The sequence below is a fragment of the Gadus morhua genome, chromosome 12 (assembly GCF_902167405.1).
Source record: "Gadus morhua chromosome 12, gadMor3.0, whole genome shotgun sequence".
Lineage (NCBI taxonomy): Eukaryota > Metazoa > Chordata > Actinopteri > Gadiformes > Gadidae > Gadus > Gadus morhua.
In genome coordinates, this window is record NC_044059.1 from 2019879 (window position 1) to 2040091 (window position 20213).

The 20213-nt window shown below is 43.2% G+C and overlaps 1 protein-coding gene across 1 annotated transcript in view; it reads left to right on the plus strand.

Annotated features, from left to right (window-relative positions):
* The window catches only part of jak1 (Janus kinase 1), a 110424-nt gene that overhangs the window by 63962 nt on the left and 26249 nt on the right, over window positions 1-20213 (plus strand). The window contains exons 14-20 of the mRNA XM_030372818.1: window positions 188-275; window positions 472-599; window positions 4384-4522; window positions 6554-6705; window positions 9270-9420; window positions 10683-10771; window positions 10908-11100. Coding sequence (XP_030228678.1) covers window positions 188-275; window positions 472-599; window positions 4384-4522; window positions 6554-6705; window positions 9270-9420; window positions 10683-10771; window positions 10908-11100 — 940 coding nt within the window. The remainder of the gene's footprint in view (window positions 1-187; window positions 276-471; window positions 600-4383; window positions 4523-6553; window positions 6706-9269; window positions 9421-10682; window positions 10772-10907; window positions 11101-20213) is intronic.

A 20213-nucleotide genomic window follows, 5' to 3' on the forward strand; every position in this document is an offset into this window, starting at 1 on the left:
TAATTGATAATATGATTTAGATCACTGTTGATCAGCATTGACTACAGATATGTCAAGGTTATTTTAGGCTGCGAGCTACACTGAACAAAATATATAATAGAATAAATGGACACAATTGTTTTATCATTAGTTGCATCACTGGTTTAATTTGTGATAAGTCAGCTCTTTGTCTCTCTCCTGTGGACAGGCCTTCTTTGAGACGGCCAGCATGATGCGACAGGTGTCCCACAAACACATAGTGCTGCTTCATGGAATGTGTGGCCGCAACTTGGAGAGTAAGTGTGTGTGTGCGTGTGTGTTAGTGTTAACTTTTAAGAATTGATTTATTCTCGTACATGATTACTAAGTATTTATTGTTGAAGTATGTCTTGTTTGTATGCGCCTGACGACAAAGGAAGTTCTTTGAATTGAATTTGTGTGCGCATTTGGGTTCTCATGTGTCTTTCCTTGTGTGTGCCTGTATGTGAGCAGATATAATGGTGGAAGAGTATTTCCAGCTGGGTCCTCTTGATCAGTTCATGATGAGGCAGCAAGTCCCACTCAGCACATTGTGGAAGTTCCAGGTGGCCACGCAGCTGGCCTCAGCCCTCAGCTACCTGGTGAGAGCACACACACACGCTAAAGGCCAATTTCCACCAGAACCGTCTCAGAAGCGGTACAGCAGCGAAGCGGCTGTGTTCTGTACTGCAATCCCCACTAAAAGTCGTCCGGACACGTTCCGGCGCTTGGCTCAAGACGTGCATAATTATAATATATGAATTGTAAAAAATATTATGATTAGAATGATTCATACAACGCACTCATACAACTAAACCTCTTAGTTGTAATTAAAACCCATGGCTGTAATGTGGAAACCCAAGTCGATAATGTAACAAATTTCCAAGCACATATATAATATAATAACATTTTGACTATAATGTTACAACTGGGGCTGGGCAACGATTAAACGTTTTTATCGCGATTAATCACATAGTATGGTGAGCTAACTTGCGATAAATCGCTCTTTTAAATTTTTATTTTAAAGCCACTCCAATGCAGGTTAAATGAGATTATCAAATGGAATGACACTTTATCATTCACACCAAATGTACTTAATAAGCGCTAGACCAAGAGATCTTGAGGGAGTTTTTTTGACTTACTGAATATGAAACCTACTGAACACCACAGATTTGGGAATTGTAAACAGGCAGTTGATTACTACAATTGTAAATCAACAGTTAAAAGTGTAGTTAAATTCAAATAAGTAGCGCCACAGATTTGGGAATTGTAAACAAACAACTTACTGCAATTGTAATCAGGCAGTCACTTACTGCAAGTGTAATTAAATTTATAGTAAGTGGAACTAAAAACCAAAAAAGAAAAATAGGAAAGAAGATAACTCGCATTAATGCTTCAATTTGTTTTAATCGCGAAAAGATTAGGTTAACGCATAATGGGCCCTATCTTGCATCCAGCGCAATTTACTTTCTACACTAACGCATGTGTCGTTGCTAGTTTGCAACTGGCGCAGAGCGTTTTCCCTCCTCCGCCAAGTGTCGGTAAATTAGGGAATGATCTTGCGCCCCAAGGGGCTGTTCAGCGAAAGGAGGAGGCGTGTTCTGGCACAAACGTTCCCTGGTGCTTTTTTGCAGTTTCAGAAAACAATTCCGCCACAAACCAGGAAATACCTGGTTTAAAGTCAGTGGCGCGTTGTTCAGATGCTATTTTAAGGGCGCATGCATAATGTTGCTAGTGCGCCTCGCGTATATACTTTGCTTCTCTCATCTACCTAGCCACACAATCTTCGTAAATTATTTGGGAAAGAACAGCTGATACAGCGGTAATAAGTTGTACTTTTAAATCAATGCATCTGCAAACACCGTACAGCAAACACATATCTTCATTGTGTACAGGCCCATAACTTTTATGATTGATGAGTATTTGATCGTGAGAAAACCTTGTTTTACCGCGAATGAGTGTTAAAAAGAATGAATGAATGCGCGTGCGCGTGTCTGTATGTGTAAAAATAATTATGAATGCGGGCGAGCATGTGTGCTTCCATCTGTTTACACACACGCAAACTAAACACGTAACACATAATACAGTCCATGGCAATGTGTATTAACGGGGGGACACATGCATATTAGGAACAACAGTCGATAACGATAATGCATACAATACTGATAAGAAACTATGTTTGTTAATGTATTGCGTATATCATTAAATAGAACCATAGTTACCGCATTTCATATGTGTGTTAAGTTTTCTTTGCCAAAATGTATTTGAGGACTCAGTATTTCTGAAGTTGTGGAAGAAAACGCTATTCCATGTGTGAATTAGGCCATATTATTTGGCCATAAACTGAGCCATTTGAAGTTTGAAACTCATTTGGTAATGCATCTGTCTCATCGGAGACCGCAAACGCGCTGTCAAAATATCAACTCATCAGATTCAAATGCGTTCATGGCTCTTAAAGGGGATGGGAGATGGCGCTCTCATTGGTTTATTGCAAGTTATGCCCATACCACACAAACGGGTAATTAGGCTACTTCAGACAAACCCTTTTTAGATTTGTGCCGGGCGCAAGAGTAATTTATTTGCCGGTAAAATAGCAACATCGCCATAGAACCGCCCACAAAGCTGCGTTTGGCGCTTCTCACTTGCGTTTCAGACCGTTAAAATAGGGCCCAATGTCTTAACAGGTTAACACATACGGCCCATCAGAATAAAAGGTAGGAGATTATAAAATGAGTCAATTTATGGGATACAGTGGTAATTGTTCAATGGAAAGTATAGTATGCTATGCATGCAAATCAATTATTTAATAGCTTTTACTGTTATTCTCGGGTTCATTCAAAACTCAACTTAAAACCTATCTCTTCAGGACCAACCTCAACATTTGACAAATCATCCTCCGCCATCTTCCACTCTCTCCCGCTCTCTGTGTTGCCTATTGTTGTGGTGTTGTTTCTTTTTTTCCCTTTTGGTGATTGTCTGTACGTATTGGTCTGTATGTATTCCTTTCTTATTTGTAAAGCGTCTTAGAGTACTTAGAAAAGTGCTATAAAAAACAGATCTATTATTATTATTATTATTATTCAGGGCTCAAAGTGCATTGACATTTTAAAAATGAATGGCAACCACTATTGGTTAGTGGAAAATAATAACAGCAGCTGAAAAAATGGTTCATTTACAGAAGCACCCTAGTGAAATAAACTAAGTGTAACAACAGCTAAGGCAGCAACTTACCTAACTAGTGAAATAAAGCATGGCTTGTGTGGGGGAGGGGGAGTGGGAGAAGGGGGGGTGTGAGGGCAATATTGTGGATGGTACATTGACTACCTGACGTGAGAGTTTAAGATGTTTATTTTATTTATGTTTTTACCAGAAGAATACGTCATTGAGATTAAACATCTCTTCAAGTGACCCGACGAAGACAGGCAGCAGTAGCCTACAGTCGCACATGGCATACACACAAAACATTAAAAAAATAAAACAGTTGGCAAGGGGGAGGGGTATATCAATATCGCAAGATATTTCGGGAGGCTCAAGGAGGAGAGTTATATTACATTTTAGCAACAAAGTGTAGTCTTGTTGCTTGTCTCTATAGACATAATTCACCACACTGTGTTATTGACATGTTTTCGTTCTGTGTTATAGGGACGCTGTCCGTTATGTGACTTGTGCGTTGATATGCCGGTCGGCGCGATGTTTGAATTTAATGTTTTTTATATGATAAAATGATCGACCTGCCGTTGCGTTGTCAACGTGAGAAATTGTCTCTTCACTTCTTTGATCGCAATTTCTACAGTCTATAGACAGAATGTCTTACCTGGGAGAGTTTGTGGACGGCGGGGCCCTTAAAACAGACGGAAGGGGGGAGGGCGAAGATATCAATATTGCAAGACATTGCGGGATGCGGGATCGTTCTGCGTCCCCGCGCACATGTGTGCATGTGTGTGCGGTATGTGTGTATGTGGTGTCCTGCGCTGCCTTTGTCTCAAAACGTCTGCATCAGCGCGTGTGTGTTTGTGCGCGTGTGTGTGTGTATGCTGTATGCATGTGCATGCGTGCATGTATGTTTGCGTTCGTTTGCTGTGTGTGTGAGCTGCAGGCTGCTTGGCACATTCACACTGACCAACTTGTCAGAGTAACTTGTCCAACAAGCCTGCTATTATATATTAATAAGATAATGGACAAGGGACAGCACCCGTTAATTTTTGACCTTGCAGGACATTATTTTGCATTCCTTTTTTTCCATTTAATTTTTCTTTACATTTTTTCTTGCTTTTCCTTTCCTTCATTTTCTATCGTTCTTGTTTCTTTCTTTTCTTGCATTCACCGTTCAATCAATAATTTCTTTCCCTCTCTCTCCCTCCCTCTCTTGCTGTTGTGTGTGTGCAGGAGGACAAGAAGCTGGTCCATGGCTTCGTGTGCACCAAGAACATTTTGCTGGCCAGAGACGGCCTGGATGTCAGCGAGGGAGGACCTTTCATCAAGCTCAGTGATCCGGGCATACCCATCACTGTGCTCACCAGAGAGGGTAAGACCGACGCACACAAGCACTGTGAGCTTCTACTGGGCTGCTTGTCTTTGGTTGCGATCAAATGCTTCGTCTCCGTGTGTATAACATGAGGACTTTCAGGGAAAATGACCACGCTCAATAAAGCAAACATCTCTGATAAACATTGAGCAAGATGAGTTGTGGAAAGATAACATTTTGCACTTTGTAAATATACTTAAGCATCTCGCAGCCTCTTAGACAATCAGTAGGCTGATGCGTAACTGTTTAACGCCAGATTTAACCGTAGCGATCAGATCAGTTTTTACAAGTTATTGTGGTTGAATGCAGAGTAGGGACAAGGTCGGCTCTTGGGTTTTAGCGTTCCCCTCGAGCGGACGACTCATGTTTCTGCCGGTCCATTATAGAGTGGAAAGGCCCCGCAGCTGAATGTCCAGCACAAGTTCCCCCCAGGGAACGCCTTCCCCACAACCCTACACCCAATGCCCTGTTCCCAGCATCCTCTCACTCTCACTCTCCCGCACTGTCTCGCTGTGTCTCTCGCTGTCTCTCGCTCTCGCTCTGTCTCTCACTCTGTCTCTTGGTCCTTCTCGCTCGTTCGCTCTTGCTCATTCACTCTTGCTCTCTGTGTTTGTTTATCTGTCGCTCTCACTCATGGTCCCTATCTTGCTTGCTTCCTTACTCACTCTCTTCCTTGATCTCTTAGTCTCTGTCTATTTTTCTCTCTCACCACCACACATTTTTTTCTTCTCTCTGCCATGTTCCAATCCATAATTCCTGATAACTTATGCTAGGCTACTGCTGAGATCCCTCCCCCACCTCTCAGTCTCCAACTGCTTTAGTTTAATTCTTAAGTGTTTTGCTTCTGGTTCTGCACAGATGTCTATCCTCCTTGTGGGTATATTTCCTGTAGTTCAAACAGAGGTTTGTGTTTAACTGGATCGTCTCTCCAATGGGAGAAGGCGCTCGATGGCTGGTCGAGGCTGGGGTGTGTTTTTGTTGGATCAATGACCCTGTGGATTTCAGTTCAAGTCCAGCTTTTGTGGGAAGAGGCTGGCTCCAAGCCAGCCACCGTAAGCCCTGCTCATTGCATTTCCAGGACTTAGCATTTCCAGGACATAGTTTTTCGGATGTTCTATTGCATTGCAACTATGTTTTACCTTCTTTCTTAAAAATGGCATTTGACTGCGAGCCGTGTACACATTATAATACTGCATAAAAGCTTTGTTACGTGCAGAAATAGTTGTACAATAAGCAAATCTTTGATGTCTTCTCTATGGAACTTAAAGAATAGATTGTTAGTAGATGTTAAAGTAGATGTTTTTCTTGCTATTAGATGGTTATCGTTGATCTTTCTACCAAATGGAATAAGCCTCTATTGATAAAAGGGAATCTCATATGTCATATCAAAATAACCATAATGGAAACAAACAAACAAAAAGCATGTGGGGCTCACAGCAGCTTACCCTAATTGTTGGTAGAATTAGGAGCACTTCAGATCAGCCAATGGACCCTTACCACAGCTAGTGACCAGGCAATCTCACAGCTACAGAAAAAGCTCTCAGCCTTTTCCCACAGGCTCACAAGTATAAGACCAGCTAATAAGCCAGTAAGAAGTTACTAAAAGGAATCCATTTTTAAAGTCTATTTTATTTGTTGGGTGTTCAAAGGCTTCGCAGGCCTAAATCATATGATACTGCCTAAACTAAGCCCTCTGAAGAGCTATGGACAACTCAAACTCCAGTAAGTGAAAACTCTTAAGTCCAAGGGAAGAAGAACAGAATGGTTAAGGGTAATAGGTGCTGAATGGGCAGCCATATAATGGTAGCTCAATGAAAAAAGCCAAGGTTATTAGGAAAAAACGAAGGTATAATTTTTGTGGCCCTGTGCTTTCCTTCCTCCTCTCCTCATCCTCTTTTCTTCTCTCTCCTTCTTCTAATCTCACTCCTCCTTTCATTTTCCCTCCTCGTACTCTTCCTCTCCCTCCTCCTCCTTGTATTCTTTCTCTCCCTCCTCCTCCTCGTACTCTTCCTCTCACTCCTCCTCTTTCAGAGTGTGTGGGCCGCATCCCGTGGATCGCACCAGAGTGCATCAAGACGGTGAACAACCTGAGCGTGGCGGCTGATAAGTGGGGCTTCGGGACCACCCTGTGGGAGATCTGCTACAACGGAGAAGTGCCCCTCAAGGACAAGATGCTCACGGAGGTAGGTAGCATATGCACTCATTCATACTCACTCACTTACTCAAACTCCTAGTCCCTCAGTCACTCACTCACAGACTCACTCACTTACACTCCAAGCCACTTCACAGACTCACAATCATAATAATAATAATAATAATACATTTAATTTAGAGGCGCCTTTCAAGACACCCAAGGTCACCTTACAGAGCATATAGTCATCATTCAAAACTATGTAAAACAGACTAGGAATAAAAGGAAAACAGAGGTTAAACATGAAGAATAATAATAATTAATAACACTCAAAGACGCCTAAAGTGAAGGGGGGACCTCACTAACCACCATCAATATGTAGCACCCACTTGGGTGATGCACGGCAGCCAATCGGTGCCAGAACGCTCACTACACACCAGCTTGAGGTGGAGAGTTAGGGATGAGGTGGAGAGTGAGGGAAAAGAACATTTAACACTATCGATCACATTTAAACAATATCGACCACATGTAAACACTATCGACCACATTTAAACACTATGGACCACATGTAAACACTATCGACCACATGTAAACACTATCGCCCACATTTAAACACTATCACCCACATTTAAACACTATGGACCACACGTAAACACTATCGACCACATTTAAACACTATCGCCCACATTTAAACACTATGGACCACATTTAAACACTATGGACCACATTTAAACACTATGGACCACAATTAAACCCTATCGACCACATGTAAACCCTATCGACCATATATGAACACTATCGACCACATTTAAACATGTAAACCCTATCGACCACATTTAAACCCTATCGACCATATATGAACACTATCGACCACATTTAAACATGTAAACCCTATCGACCACATTTAAACCCTATCGACCATATATGAACACTATCGACCACATTTAAACATGTAAACCCTATCGACCACATTTAAACCCTATCGACGTGTGTGTAGTATCAAGTATTTTTATTTAGATGATATACAGTCCACCCACGTTAGTTATTATTCAACATTTTGACCTAACAGACCCCAGTCATGCAGCTGGCATAATGGAGGGGGGGGGGGGGGGGGTGGTCCACGTTTAAATGGCCGTCTTACAACTTGAGTTTTGACAGCTCTCTGATTGCATCCTGAATTCAGAGTTGCCCGACATCTGTCTGTAAACAACTGCCAGTCCCCCTGTCTGTCGGGCCTGACCTCCATCTCAGCAGACGAACTGACCAGGCATGAAGGCACGCTCTACGGGAGAGAAGACATTGGCTGCATCTGGGTGTGCCTACGCCCTTGTGTGTAAAGGGAAAGAAGGGTGGAGCAGTCAATAGCATAGCATTGTTGATAATATGTTGGGACAGCTATAACCAAATGCGACCTTCTTCTTCTTCTATCATAAAGAAAAAAACCAGCCATGACCCCAGAATTAAGTTACATCACAAGTTACATCAGACTTCATGAAGCAACCCTGGAGAATTGTCAACCACATTCATGGTTTGGAGAGGGTTTTAGAAGAGGGTTTGTTTTTGTTACAGTCTATGGTTAAGAAACAGTTATCACTATGGAATAGCCTACTAATAAGGAAAGATTTGTACATGATTTTTTGAAAGACATCTTTATTGAAAATAACGTGTACAAATAACAAAGATCTATATTACAAATGAACAACACACATCTTACTATTATAATGCCTATGTTGATGTGTAAGCCACGTTTTCATCTTAAACAAAATAAGTACATTTCCAACACTTGCTGATCAATCCACAAATGCATGTGAATATCACATCAAACATTACATCCACCACATTTGACCCCTCATGATAACTCGCATTCCAGCGAGCATTTCCCATGAGCACCGCAGAGCATTCTGTGGATTCTATAAAACACTTTTGTTTTCAAGCAATGCTTGTAACCAGTTATCAGGATGGAATAGCCAAAAAACAAAGCCAAACAATTTTCACGTAGTGCAACTAAAAGGGTTCACTGGGACCAGCTTTGCCATGTGTGTCACGAAGTTCCGGTTGATCCAATATGTCTGCTGCATCCTGTGCAACTCAAAGGGGTGACCACCAGGCCCTGGCTCAGGTCCAGCCCTTTCCCCTCCTTCTCTGCTCTGTAATCTATCATGCATTCACTCATGCACTCACTCGCTATTGTACATGCCGCTCACGCCCACACTCACATTAACACGCCAACTATCGCATATGCATGTGAACTCGCAGCTTTGGTAAATGCTCCACTAAAAGTTCTGTTTTCATCGCAAAATGACAAAATTATGTTTTCATCACGTCACGTGATAATTAACAATTATTCGCCAAGGGCGAAGTGAATAGTGGGGAATAGTGGGGCTATTCCCCACTATTCACGGAGCCTGAGGTGACACGCTGCACGAATCGGATTATATTTCTTTCTCCCCTCCGATATCCGTTACAGCATAATGGGCCAATATCGGACCGATAGCGATGCCGTGGATCGGATCGGAACATCCCTTACAACGATATATTCCACTAACATAGAGATACACAAGTAAAACATGGAATTGTTAGGTGAAAATAAATGCCATAACTTGTGTGTGCGAGCAGAAGGAGCAGTTCTACAGCGCAGAGTGCCAGCTGGCCACCCCGGACTGCGAGGAGCTTGCTCAACTGATGACCCACTGCATGAACTATGACCCCAAGATGAGACCATTCTTCAGGGCCATCGTCAGAGACATGGACATGCTGGTGGAACAGAGTATGTATCCCTTTGTGTGGGTTGATTCTCTGGGTCTCTACTTTGTATTTACAAGTGTCAGAGAAGCTATGCATTGCTTCTGCGCATGGACTGGTGTTGTGCAAAAGTGCACGTGAAGACTGAACTCTGCAGTTATGGCCACAGAGATGGAAGCATCATCAATCAAACATTTAAATGTACTTAATATTTTCTATGCAGCGGGGGCAGCCAATTTTAAATGGGTGAAGGAAATATCTCTAGGATTAGATGGAGATCGAACCCTGCTGTTACAGTGATGATGATGCAGTCACGATGATAGCTCATATCATTGTACATATCAATGTAAGACATTGTAGCAACAAATATTGCAAAACTCAAGTTAGACAAGTTAAACCGATTCCCCTTTCCATCTATTCGCGAAGATAATTTAAACATAGATGACGGTGAAAAATGTGTTTGGCTCCTGCATGCCTCGACAAAAAACACTAGCCGAGAAATACCACTACAAAAGAGGAATGATGAAATATATAGTATCTGTCGTACCAGGAAGGCGGAAGTTGTAAGCCACGTTCAACTGAAAGCTTTAAAAATAGACCAAAGCAGTACAGTGTTAAAATGGGTTGTGGATATTGCAATTGTATTCTGCACTGCTATACATCTGTCCTAAAGTTATCTGAAAGCGACAGCATTGCACGTAAAAAAGGGCCTTCTACTAAGAGCGATAATCTGGGCAAGATGGAGCAGGAAGATGCATAGTGGTTCGCTGCTTTGCATGTTTCAACGCTTCCCAAGGAGGTGTATTGCAAACCACAATCTGAAGAGGGTAGAGAATGAGTGGTGTGAGTGCAGTGAAAATATATAAAAAAAATGCTGGCAAGAGATTGAATAGTTCTTGGCATATGCCAACAAGTTTTCTTAAGGGAATGTGTTTGTAAAGACTGTCCCTGCCCCTTACGCTGGGCCCCCGTGTCTACACAACTCTGTCATCTACTGGGCAGAAAGGGTCACTGCAGCTCCCCCCTGCAACCTATTGCATATTAAGATGAGATAAAATAGTAATTTACTAATCCCAGCCATGAAATTCAGGATTGAATGGTTGTATTCGTATTTATTGCCAATGCCATGGTAATAATGACATTATAATGATCCATATTGATATGACCAAGTGGTCACGTGATGAGTCATAGGAGCACTCTACCTCAAAATTCGGGCATGGCGAATTTGAAGCGATGAGTCAGTATGTGAGTCATTCCTTATTGCGTTCTTCCTCCTCTCTCCCACAGACCCGTCCATCAAGCCGGTACCCACGCAGGAAGTGGATCCAACACGCTTTGAGAAGAGGTTCCTCCGGAAGATCAGAGACCTTGGAGAGGTGAGAGGCAGCCTGTTGGTGAAGCCCCTGCAGATGTGGCTAACGCGTCGTTCCTCTTAACTACTAAGAAAAGGTTTAGTAGTTTAGGTTATCAGTGGAGGTGTGTGTGTGTGTGTGTGTGTGTGTGTGTGTGCAGGGTCACTTCGGCAGGGTGGAGCTGTGCCGCTATGATCCCCGCGGAGACCGGACCGGGGAGATGGTGGCCGTCAAGTCCCTGAAGCCCGAGAACCGAGAGGAGCAGAACAACAACCTGTGGAAGGAGATCGGGATCCTGAAGGAGCTCTATCACGAGAACATCGTCAAGTACAAGGGCATCTGCCAGGAGGAGGGTGAGCCGCACACACTCATACTTCGCTTGCACACACAATCTAATTCAAAGTAAATTTCCTACCCTGATTCACATGCAATGATGGTGTATGTAATAAGTAGTAAGAGTATCAATAACTGAATACACATAAAAAAAGGAACAGCCCACCCTGTATTAAAGGAGATATATTATGGAGTCTCCCCATGAAGTTAACATACAATCAGGTCCATAAATATTGGGACATCGACACAATTCTAATCTTTTTGGCTCTATACACCACCACAATGGATTTGAAATAAAACACACAAGATGTGCTTTAACTGCAGACTTCCAGCTTTAATTTGAGGGTATTAACATCCAAATAAGGTGAACGGTGTAGGAATTACAACAGTTTGTATATGTGCTTCCCACTTTTTAAGGGACCAAAAGTAATGGGACAAATTAACAATCATAAATCAAACTTTCACTTTTTAATACTTGGTTGCAAATACTTTGCAGTCAATTACAGCCTGAAGTCTTGAACGCATAGACATCAACCGATGCTGTGTTTCATCCCTGGTGATGCTCCAATGAGTTCTGAAACATTCGGCTGGATATGAGAAGATAATATTGCCCGAAACACTTCAGAATTCATCCTGCTGCTTTTGTCAGCAATCACATCATCAATAAATACAAGGGAACCAGTTCCATTGCAGGGCTCAACGCTAAGGTTTTTTTCCACTTGCCCGGTCGGGCCAGTGGGTCTGAATTCTACTTGCCCGAAGTCAATTTTCACTGGCCCCAAATATAAATAGTTTTTTTTATTAGTGGTTATCAAATAACGACAAAGATTCAGGTAAATTGTTATATTATATATTATATATATATCTTTATATCATCAGCTTTGTGATAACCACATTTGCCTCCGCGTTCTGTTTAGTAAAAAGAACCGGCAAGGCACCGGAGGACGGGTTATCAGCAGCCCGCTTAGCTGCCATGCAAGCAAGATGCTGCTTGCTTTTATCGTGACACTCAAGCATCTGCTTTCTGAAAGTTGACGTTCCTTTAGAAAACGAACCGCTTTTATCCGCCGTTGACGGGAACTTAAGGCAAACCTTGCAGAACATAGTTGGTGATTCCTCCACAACATCCTTGAGTACAACCCAGGGGAGCTCCTTCTCCCAGGATGCTTGAAAAGTTTGCTTACGCTTGAGCTCGTACGCAGTCCTCCAGTACTCCTAGTTCTTCGTCTGCGGCGTGCCCGCTACCTGCCGGGAGTCTCGCAATCTTTTTTTTTTTTTTTTTGCTTCGAGTCCTCCACTTGCCCGAACGGGCAAGCGGGTTGTCAAAGTTACTAGCCCGACTTGGCGTTTTACTTGCCCCGGGACGTCGGGCAATCCTTATTGTTGAGCCCTGCATTGGCAGCCATACATGACCAAACTACCACCACCATGCTTCACTGATTAGGTGGTATACTTTGGATCATGAGCAGTTCCTTTCCTTCTCCATACTCTTCTCTTCCCATCACTCCGGTACAAGTTAATCTTTGTCACATCTTTCCATAGGATGTTGTTTCAGAACTGTGAAGGCTTTTTTAGATGTTGCTTGGCAAACTCTAATCTGGCCTTCCTGTTTTTGAGGCTCACCAGTGGTTAACATCTTGTGGTGACCCCTCTGTATTCACTCTGGTGAAGTCTTCTCTTGATTGTTGACTTTGACACACATACAGCTACCTCCTTGAGAGTGTTCTTGATCTGGCTAACTGTTGTGAAGGGTGTTTTCCGTACCAGGGAAAGAATTCTTTGGTCATCTGCCACAGTTCTTTTTCCGTGGTCTTCCGGGTCTTTTGGTGATGCTGAGCTCACCGGTGCGTTTTTTCTTTTTAAGAAGGTTCCAAACAGTTGATTTGGCCACATTTTTGCTATCTCTCTGATTGGTTTGTTTTTGATTTTTCAGCCTAATGATGGTTTGCTTCACTGATAGTGACAGCTCTTTGGATCTCATATTGAGAGTTGAATGCAACAGATTCCTAATGCAAAGAGCACACTTGAAATGAACTCTAGACCTTTTATCTGCTCCTTGTAAATGGGATAATGAGGGAATAACACACACTAGGGATGGGCATTCGATTAAGTTGTTTCAGTCGATCGTCGGGAGAATAAACAATCAATTAGTCGATTAATCGATAATATTTTACGGCTTTTTTTTTTGTTAATATTTTACGGCTCGTGGAAGGTTACCGACCCTCGACTTCGTCTCGGGCGGTAAGCCGTCCACGAGCCGGGCATATCAAACTGTTTATTGCCCTGCCTCTCGGTGATTATTCCTTACATATTTTACGTTAAAATTTAGTTCCGACCAAGTATAACAGCACCGGGACTTTTAACTATACATGTATCACTCCGCTGTTTATGTTCTGCTAGCTAGTGTGTGTGTGTTGCTTGGCAACAGTTCAGTCCCAGTCGCGGATCCATTTTTGTTGGCGGTGCCAAATAAATCATTAAATAAACAAAAAAATGTTAACAAATTAATGGTGCTTGTAGTACTGTTGTATAAAAGCAATATCACACCCGAGGTCGTGCGCTTGTAGTGAATATCAGCACGGCTGTGAGATTAGATTCGGCACAATCACAGCCGTGCTGATACAACGCACTCCCTCTCATGTGATATTGCAAAGTATTTATATGCTATATTCAAAATGCAATGAAAATACAAAAGCAGCGTGTTTTCCTCATTGGGATCTTTATTATGAGAAGAACAACTCAGTTAAAGCAGAACGGAGCAACGGAGCCTGCAGCTCGAAGACGGTGCTCAACATAACTAAAAATAATCAATGAACAATAATAATATATAAAAAACAATCATGTTATAACTTAACCAAAAATAAATTATACTTAATTCGGACAGGTTTTGCCAAATGTAACGCAAAATATATGAAAAAAAGGCAGAGAAAGAAGGCCGAGAACAATGAATTAGGCTTAGTAACAAAGCTTCTGAAAATAGAACCAGTAACTCACAACTTCAGCACCAGTCTAAGGATTTTTGTTGAGAAAGAGGAGCATGTTGACATGCTCTGGGGTCAGACGCGACCGCAGCCTGGTGACCGTCAGTCCAGCGGCCGAAAACACCCGCTCTGATGGGACCGACGTTGCTGTGATGCACAGATACCGCCTTGCTAACTTGGCAAGGCGGGGGAACCATGTTTCATTAACTTTCCACCAGCCTGTAGGGGTGCAATCCAGGGGTGGGTTTGCCTCCCTCAGAAAGTTCTTTAATACTGTTTCGATGCCAACCTCGCCTTGAGAGGTAGGCCCATAGTGCTCCCCAAGAAGTTGTACCATAGCAGAGACCTGGGACTGAGAGGCCGCGACTCTAGTGTTTGCGTTCTCCTCGTCCGTGTCAGACAACGGAGGCTCCTCGTCTCCCCCAGCCTCTGGGATAGCCGCCCTACCGATCTCCGCTGCCGCTCCCAGTTCAACCAGTTTCGCATTAGCAGCCGGTCTTTGTGTTGAGTTAAGAAAGCCCAGGTGCTTGTAGCGAGGGTCCAGCATTGATGAGATCATGGGGGCGCTAGGGCTGGCCCCAATGCCATTTTTCAGGCTTCGAATACTCGTTGGTTTTTCCGAGCGAATATTCGAATACTTGTTCCAGAGAAAAACACTATAAAAAAACCACATTAATAATCCCTATATGCTCCCTGGAACCGATTTTGACAGTATCTGCATATTTTGTTGAAGATTTAATAGCTTTTGAACGTTAATTAGTAGGCCTAAGTAGGTTGAAGTTCCTTAGTTTTTCCCCGTGAAAGCGAACAGCTGTTGCTCCGTTTCAAATCAGCTGTTCTCTGCCATCTCAGCCCTTACGGGAGCTTTTCAATTCATCCTGGAACGTGCATCTTTTCAGGAAATTTGTACATAAATCCATAACAAATACCGAATATTGATTGTCTTATGTGTCCATATTATATCCATTATATTGACCGGGTATTCCCAAGACGCTCACACTCTGCAGCAAGCCAGTCACAGTTGATTGGCGCGGCACTGTACAGCGAACGTAAACAAACAACTAAGGTTTTAAGTATTACTTTTCCTCCAGAGATCCCGCTAATGTTGTGTTATAAAGTAAAGGGAAACAAGATATCTATTCTTCCTCCACCTCTCTCGCTTCTTTGCTTGGTGTCGCTGACGCTTATAGTTTGCCTCCCTCGCTCTGGTAACGTCACGTACGTGAAAAAAAAAGAAAAAAAAGAACGAAGCTCCGAATATTGATTTACGCTTTGAATACAAATTTTAGTATTCGAATATTCGAATAATTCGGGCCAGCCGTAGGGGGCGGATGACAGGAACTCATCAGACTGAACCTGTAAATATATGATGGGGGAATCAATTAGAAAATATCTAAATAGGCAATTATTTTTATTATGTAAAATCATTTAAACTAAGATACAAATGTTTAGCTTACATTAATTCGCTTGATGAGGGAGGAACGCACTTTTGCTTTGAATTCGCTGTGTCTGGGCCCGTCTTCTTCACTGTGCACGAGGTGGATATTGATGAGGCCGAAGGTAATGGGATATGTGTTCGAGATGGAGACGTCTTTCTCTGTAGACATAACCGTGGTGGGACATTTAAGTGCGGACAGCACAGGCTGTGTGTCCTCCATCATCTGCCAGTGCTCATCCTTCAACTCCAGGATCCTGGCATCTTGAAGCTTAGTCACGGTTCGGTCCGTATGCACAGCAGCAACAGCCCACCGCGGCTCCACCAGCCGATCAAACATCTCGCACACGGTGTTCCACCGTGTTTTACAAGACTGAATAAGCCGATAAGTTGCGAGGCCCATTTGCTCCTGTTTCTGTTGCAGTGCATTGGTTGCTGCGGTGCTGTGATGGAAGTGGCTAACAAGTTTACTAGCCGCTGATATAACCCGATATAGATAGATGGCAAATCCGTCATTTGTGGCCAACTGGAGTGTGTGTGCAAAGCAGGCAACGGAAATCCAGTTCACTCCGGTGGCACTGTTGGCGGCAACAATATTGGCCGCGTTGTCATGAACGCATGCAATAACTCGGTCTTCAAGTCCCCATTGCTCTACAGCGTCATTCATTTTATCAGCGAGGTTGTCAGCTGTATGCCGGCTTGGCAGGCTTTCTGTGAGCAGGACCGCTGAGTTCATTTGCCAGTCATCACTGATGTAGTGGCAGGTGATTGTGATGTAGCAGTCCGTGGTTAGAGCAACTCTTTCAGTTGTGCTCAATTCTTTTAGCAGCTCTTGCTTCCGTTCTTCGTAGTGAGTTTCTATCAGTCTGGTGATGGTACGTCATGACGGAATGTGATATGCTGGTTCCAATAAGTTGATCAGTTTTCGGAAAACCTTCGCCCTCAACGATACTTAAGGGAAGCATATCCATGTCAATGAACTTGCAGATTCCTTGGGTAATTGTCTCTGCTCTTTGTGAATCGCAGCTCCTCCGTGTCCGTGCTAACATCGAGTCGATGCTAGGTTGAGACTGAGAGCACGAAGCACCGCCACTAACCAGGGTTGTATGCGCGTTATTCAAGTGGTACATCATTTGAGTCGTGGCCGCGTATTGTACTTAAACACAGCATTGCAGTGTCGACAGAGAACTAGGTCATTTTTTAAGTCATAGTGGTCCCACACCAGACTTCGCCGTGGCCTTGTCCGCTTCATGATTACTTTTGAAATACACGGACTCGCATGTGACCGAGCAGGCCTGTTTTTTTTTTTAAAATATTGCCCCCGTGTGGTAAAATGTTTAATTGCACACTGAATTAGTTTACTCAACGAAAAATGTACGTAATCAACGAAATTCTTAACGATCGATTATGGTACGAACACACCAAACGCGTAACCCGCGTAAGATTTACGCGCGTAACGCAGCTAAATTGTTGCTTGATCATTGTGTGTCACAAAAATGGTTCAACGCACCTAAAGGTACGGCCACACCAACCGCGTTACCCGCGTAAGACGCGTATAAAATCGGCAATTTTTCCATAGGGAACCATTGGTTTACGCGCGTATGAGCTGCGTAGATGCGTTACATGCGCTAAAGCAACATTTTAGCCGCGTATGAGCTGCGTATATACGCACCTACGCGCCTACGCCCGGAGTTCAAAAAATGGAACTTTTAACGCTCCAACGCGTGATGCTTAGCCGCGATAGCCAATCAGCGTGGAGCTTGACCCGACGTCACTGGCAGAGAGTAGTGGCGCTTGCACAGAAGCATACGGCCGACATCTTTCTTTATTCTGGGTGGAAATAGTAACATAGTTACGCCATTAAATGCGTTTATGGAAACATTTTTAGCGAGAAATGTGCATTTTACTTTCATAATGTTCGCTCGGTGAATGTGAAGGATGTTTGGTTTGATAGTTATGACGAAGAGGGAACGCTCCGTTCACTTGCATGGACAGAGTCTCTGGTTGCTAAGCAACCTCAACGTCTTGGCGGACTATTTCTCTGCTGATCAACACTACGAATGCTGGAAACACACCAGACACACCATGTGAAGTTATTTAACCCGATTATTGTTATTTATATCCGAGATTATTTAATCTAACCGATCTAAGCTCTATCATGCACCCAAACACGGCGGCGTTTGGGTTTCCTACCTCGGACTCCTAAATCCAGCGCAGCCACAGGCGCGTTAGGCGCCATGTGAACCATTTTTGTGACACACAATGATCAAGCAACATTTTAGCTGCGTTACGCGCGTAAATCTTACGCGGGTTACACGTTTGGTGTGTTCGTACCTTAACGCGCCTGTGGCTGCGCTGGATTTAGGAGTCCGAGGTAGGAAACCCAAACGCTGCCGTGTTTGGGTGCATGATAGAGCTTAGATCAGGTTAGATTAAATAATCTCGGATATAAATAACAATAATCGGGTTAAATAACTTCACATGGTGTGTCTGGTGTGTTTCCAGCATTCGTAGTGTTGATCAGCAGAGAAATAGTCCGCCAAGACGTTGAGGTTGCTAAGCAACCAGAGACTCTGTCCATGCAAGTGAACGGAGCGTTCACTCTTCGTTAGAGATGTCCGATATTATCGGCCCACCGATATTATTGGCCCGATATTAGCATAAAAATGTAATATCGGTCAATATCGGTATCGGATTTTTTTTGCCTTAAAACCGATTATTATTATTTTTATTTTTTTTATAGCTCAAATAAATGTTTTCAAAATTGTGCAGTACAGTGCACATTGTAATTGACTCATATTTGTGCATTTATTCAATTAAGGTTATTGAGTTTTAGTTAAAGAAACATACTGCTATGTTGCACATAGTTGTTCAGGTACAATGTTTTATCATTTGTGAAGTCAAGTTTGCCCTATTTGTTGTGGGCATTGTCAAGATTATCTCAGGGAGAGTGTAATCCAAACTGTTGTCTGAGACCATTAAAAAAATAAAAATAAACATGGCACTTTTCCCTTAAATTAAGTTGAAGTATTTTTCTTATTTTGCACAGACAATGTTAACATTTGGAAAGCCTTGTTGCATTCAAGAATGCATCCAGTGGGGCATCACAATAACATTAAGCATGTTGTGTTAATTCCACAACAGGAGATATGTAATGTTACCTAAATTAGGTTTGAGGAAAAATAAATAACCCAAATATCGACATCGGTATCGGCTGATATCGGAATCGAAAATTTAGAGTTGGACAATATCGCATATCGGATATCGGCAAAAAAGCCAATATCGGACATCCCTACTCTTCGTCATAACTATCAAACCAAACATCCTTCACATTCACCGAGCGAACATTATGAAAGTAAAATGCAAATTTCTCGCTAAAAATGTTTCCATAAACGCATTTAATGGCGTAACTATGTTACTATTTCCACCCAGAATAAAGAAAGATGTCGGCCGTATGCTTCTGTGCAAGCGTCACTACTCTCTGCCAGTGACGTCGGGTCAAGCTCCACGCTGATTGGCTATCGCGGCTAAGCATCACGCGTTGGAAAATCTAAAGTTCAATTTTTTGAACTCCGGGCATAGGCGCGTAGGTGCGTTAGGTGCGTATATATATGGCAAGCCATCCCCGCCAGAAAACGGCATCATTTAGACGCGTATCACCTTCATTACGCCGTAAAAAACGCTGTAAAATATGGCAAGCCATCCCCGCCAGAAAACGGCATCATTTAGACGCGTATCACCTTTATTACGGCGTAAAAAATGCCGTAAAATGTAGAAAAACGCCGTATTTTACGCCGTCAGGCGCAAAAAAGCGCCGCTTTTACGCCGCAATTAAGCCTTTCAAGAGCGCGCGTAAAAAGCGCCGTTTTGAACATCAAACCGCGCGTAAAATACTCCGCCCTTCTTTTCTCTCAGCCAATGCATTTGAAGTGTTTGCGCCCAATCGCTGAACAAGAGAAGCAGACCAAATCAGTTCAGCCAGCACAGATCTGCTTTGAGGAGTTCTCCTCTCATTTGTTGTTAGTTGTAGCGTCATATAGATATATATTAGTAAATCCAGTTACAACAGTGTGGTCACCGTGGCCGTGGCCCAATCAATAGAGACGCTTGCTCTGTAGGCAAGAGGTTGTTTTAAAAAATAAATAAAAATACATTTGCGTCCTCGGCAGCCAGTCAGTTTCGTTCTCAGTGGGTGCTGGTCTCTGCCAGGGCTGCGCCTTGTCACCAATCCTGTTTGTGATATACATGGACAGGATATCGAGGCGTAGTCGTGGTGGGGAGGGGTTGCAGTTCGGTGGTCTGAGGATCTCGTCACTGCTTTTTGCAGAAGATGTGGTCCTCATTGGATCATCATGGGCCTGTGACCTTCAGCACTCACTGGATCGGCTGGCGGCCGAGTGTGAAGCGGCTGGGATGAGGATCAGCACCGCTAAATCTGAGGCCATGACTCTTAGCAGGAAACAGGTGGATTGCTTACTCCGGGTAGGAAATGAGTCCTTAGCCCAAGTGAAGGAGTTCAAGTACCTCGGGGTCTTGTTCGCGAGTGAGGGTACTATGGAGCGTGAGATTGGCTGGAGAATCGGAGCAGCGGGGGCGGTATTGCGTTCGTTTTACCGCACTGTTGTTGGGAAAAGAGAGCTGAGCCGCAAGGCAAAGCTCTCGATCTACCGGTCGATCTTCGTTCCTATCCTCACCTATGGTCATGAGGGTTGGGTGA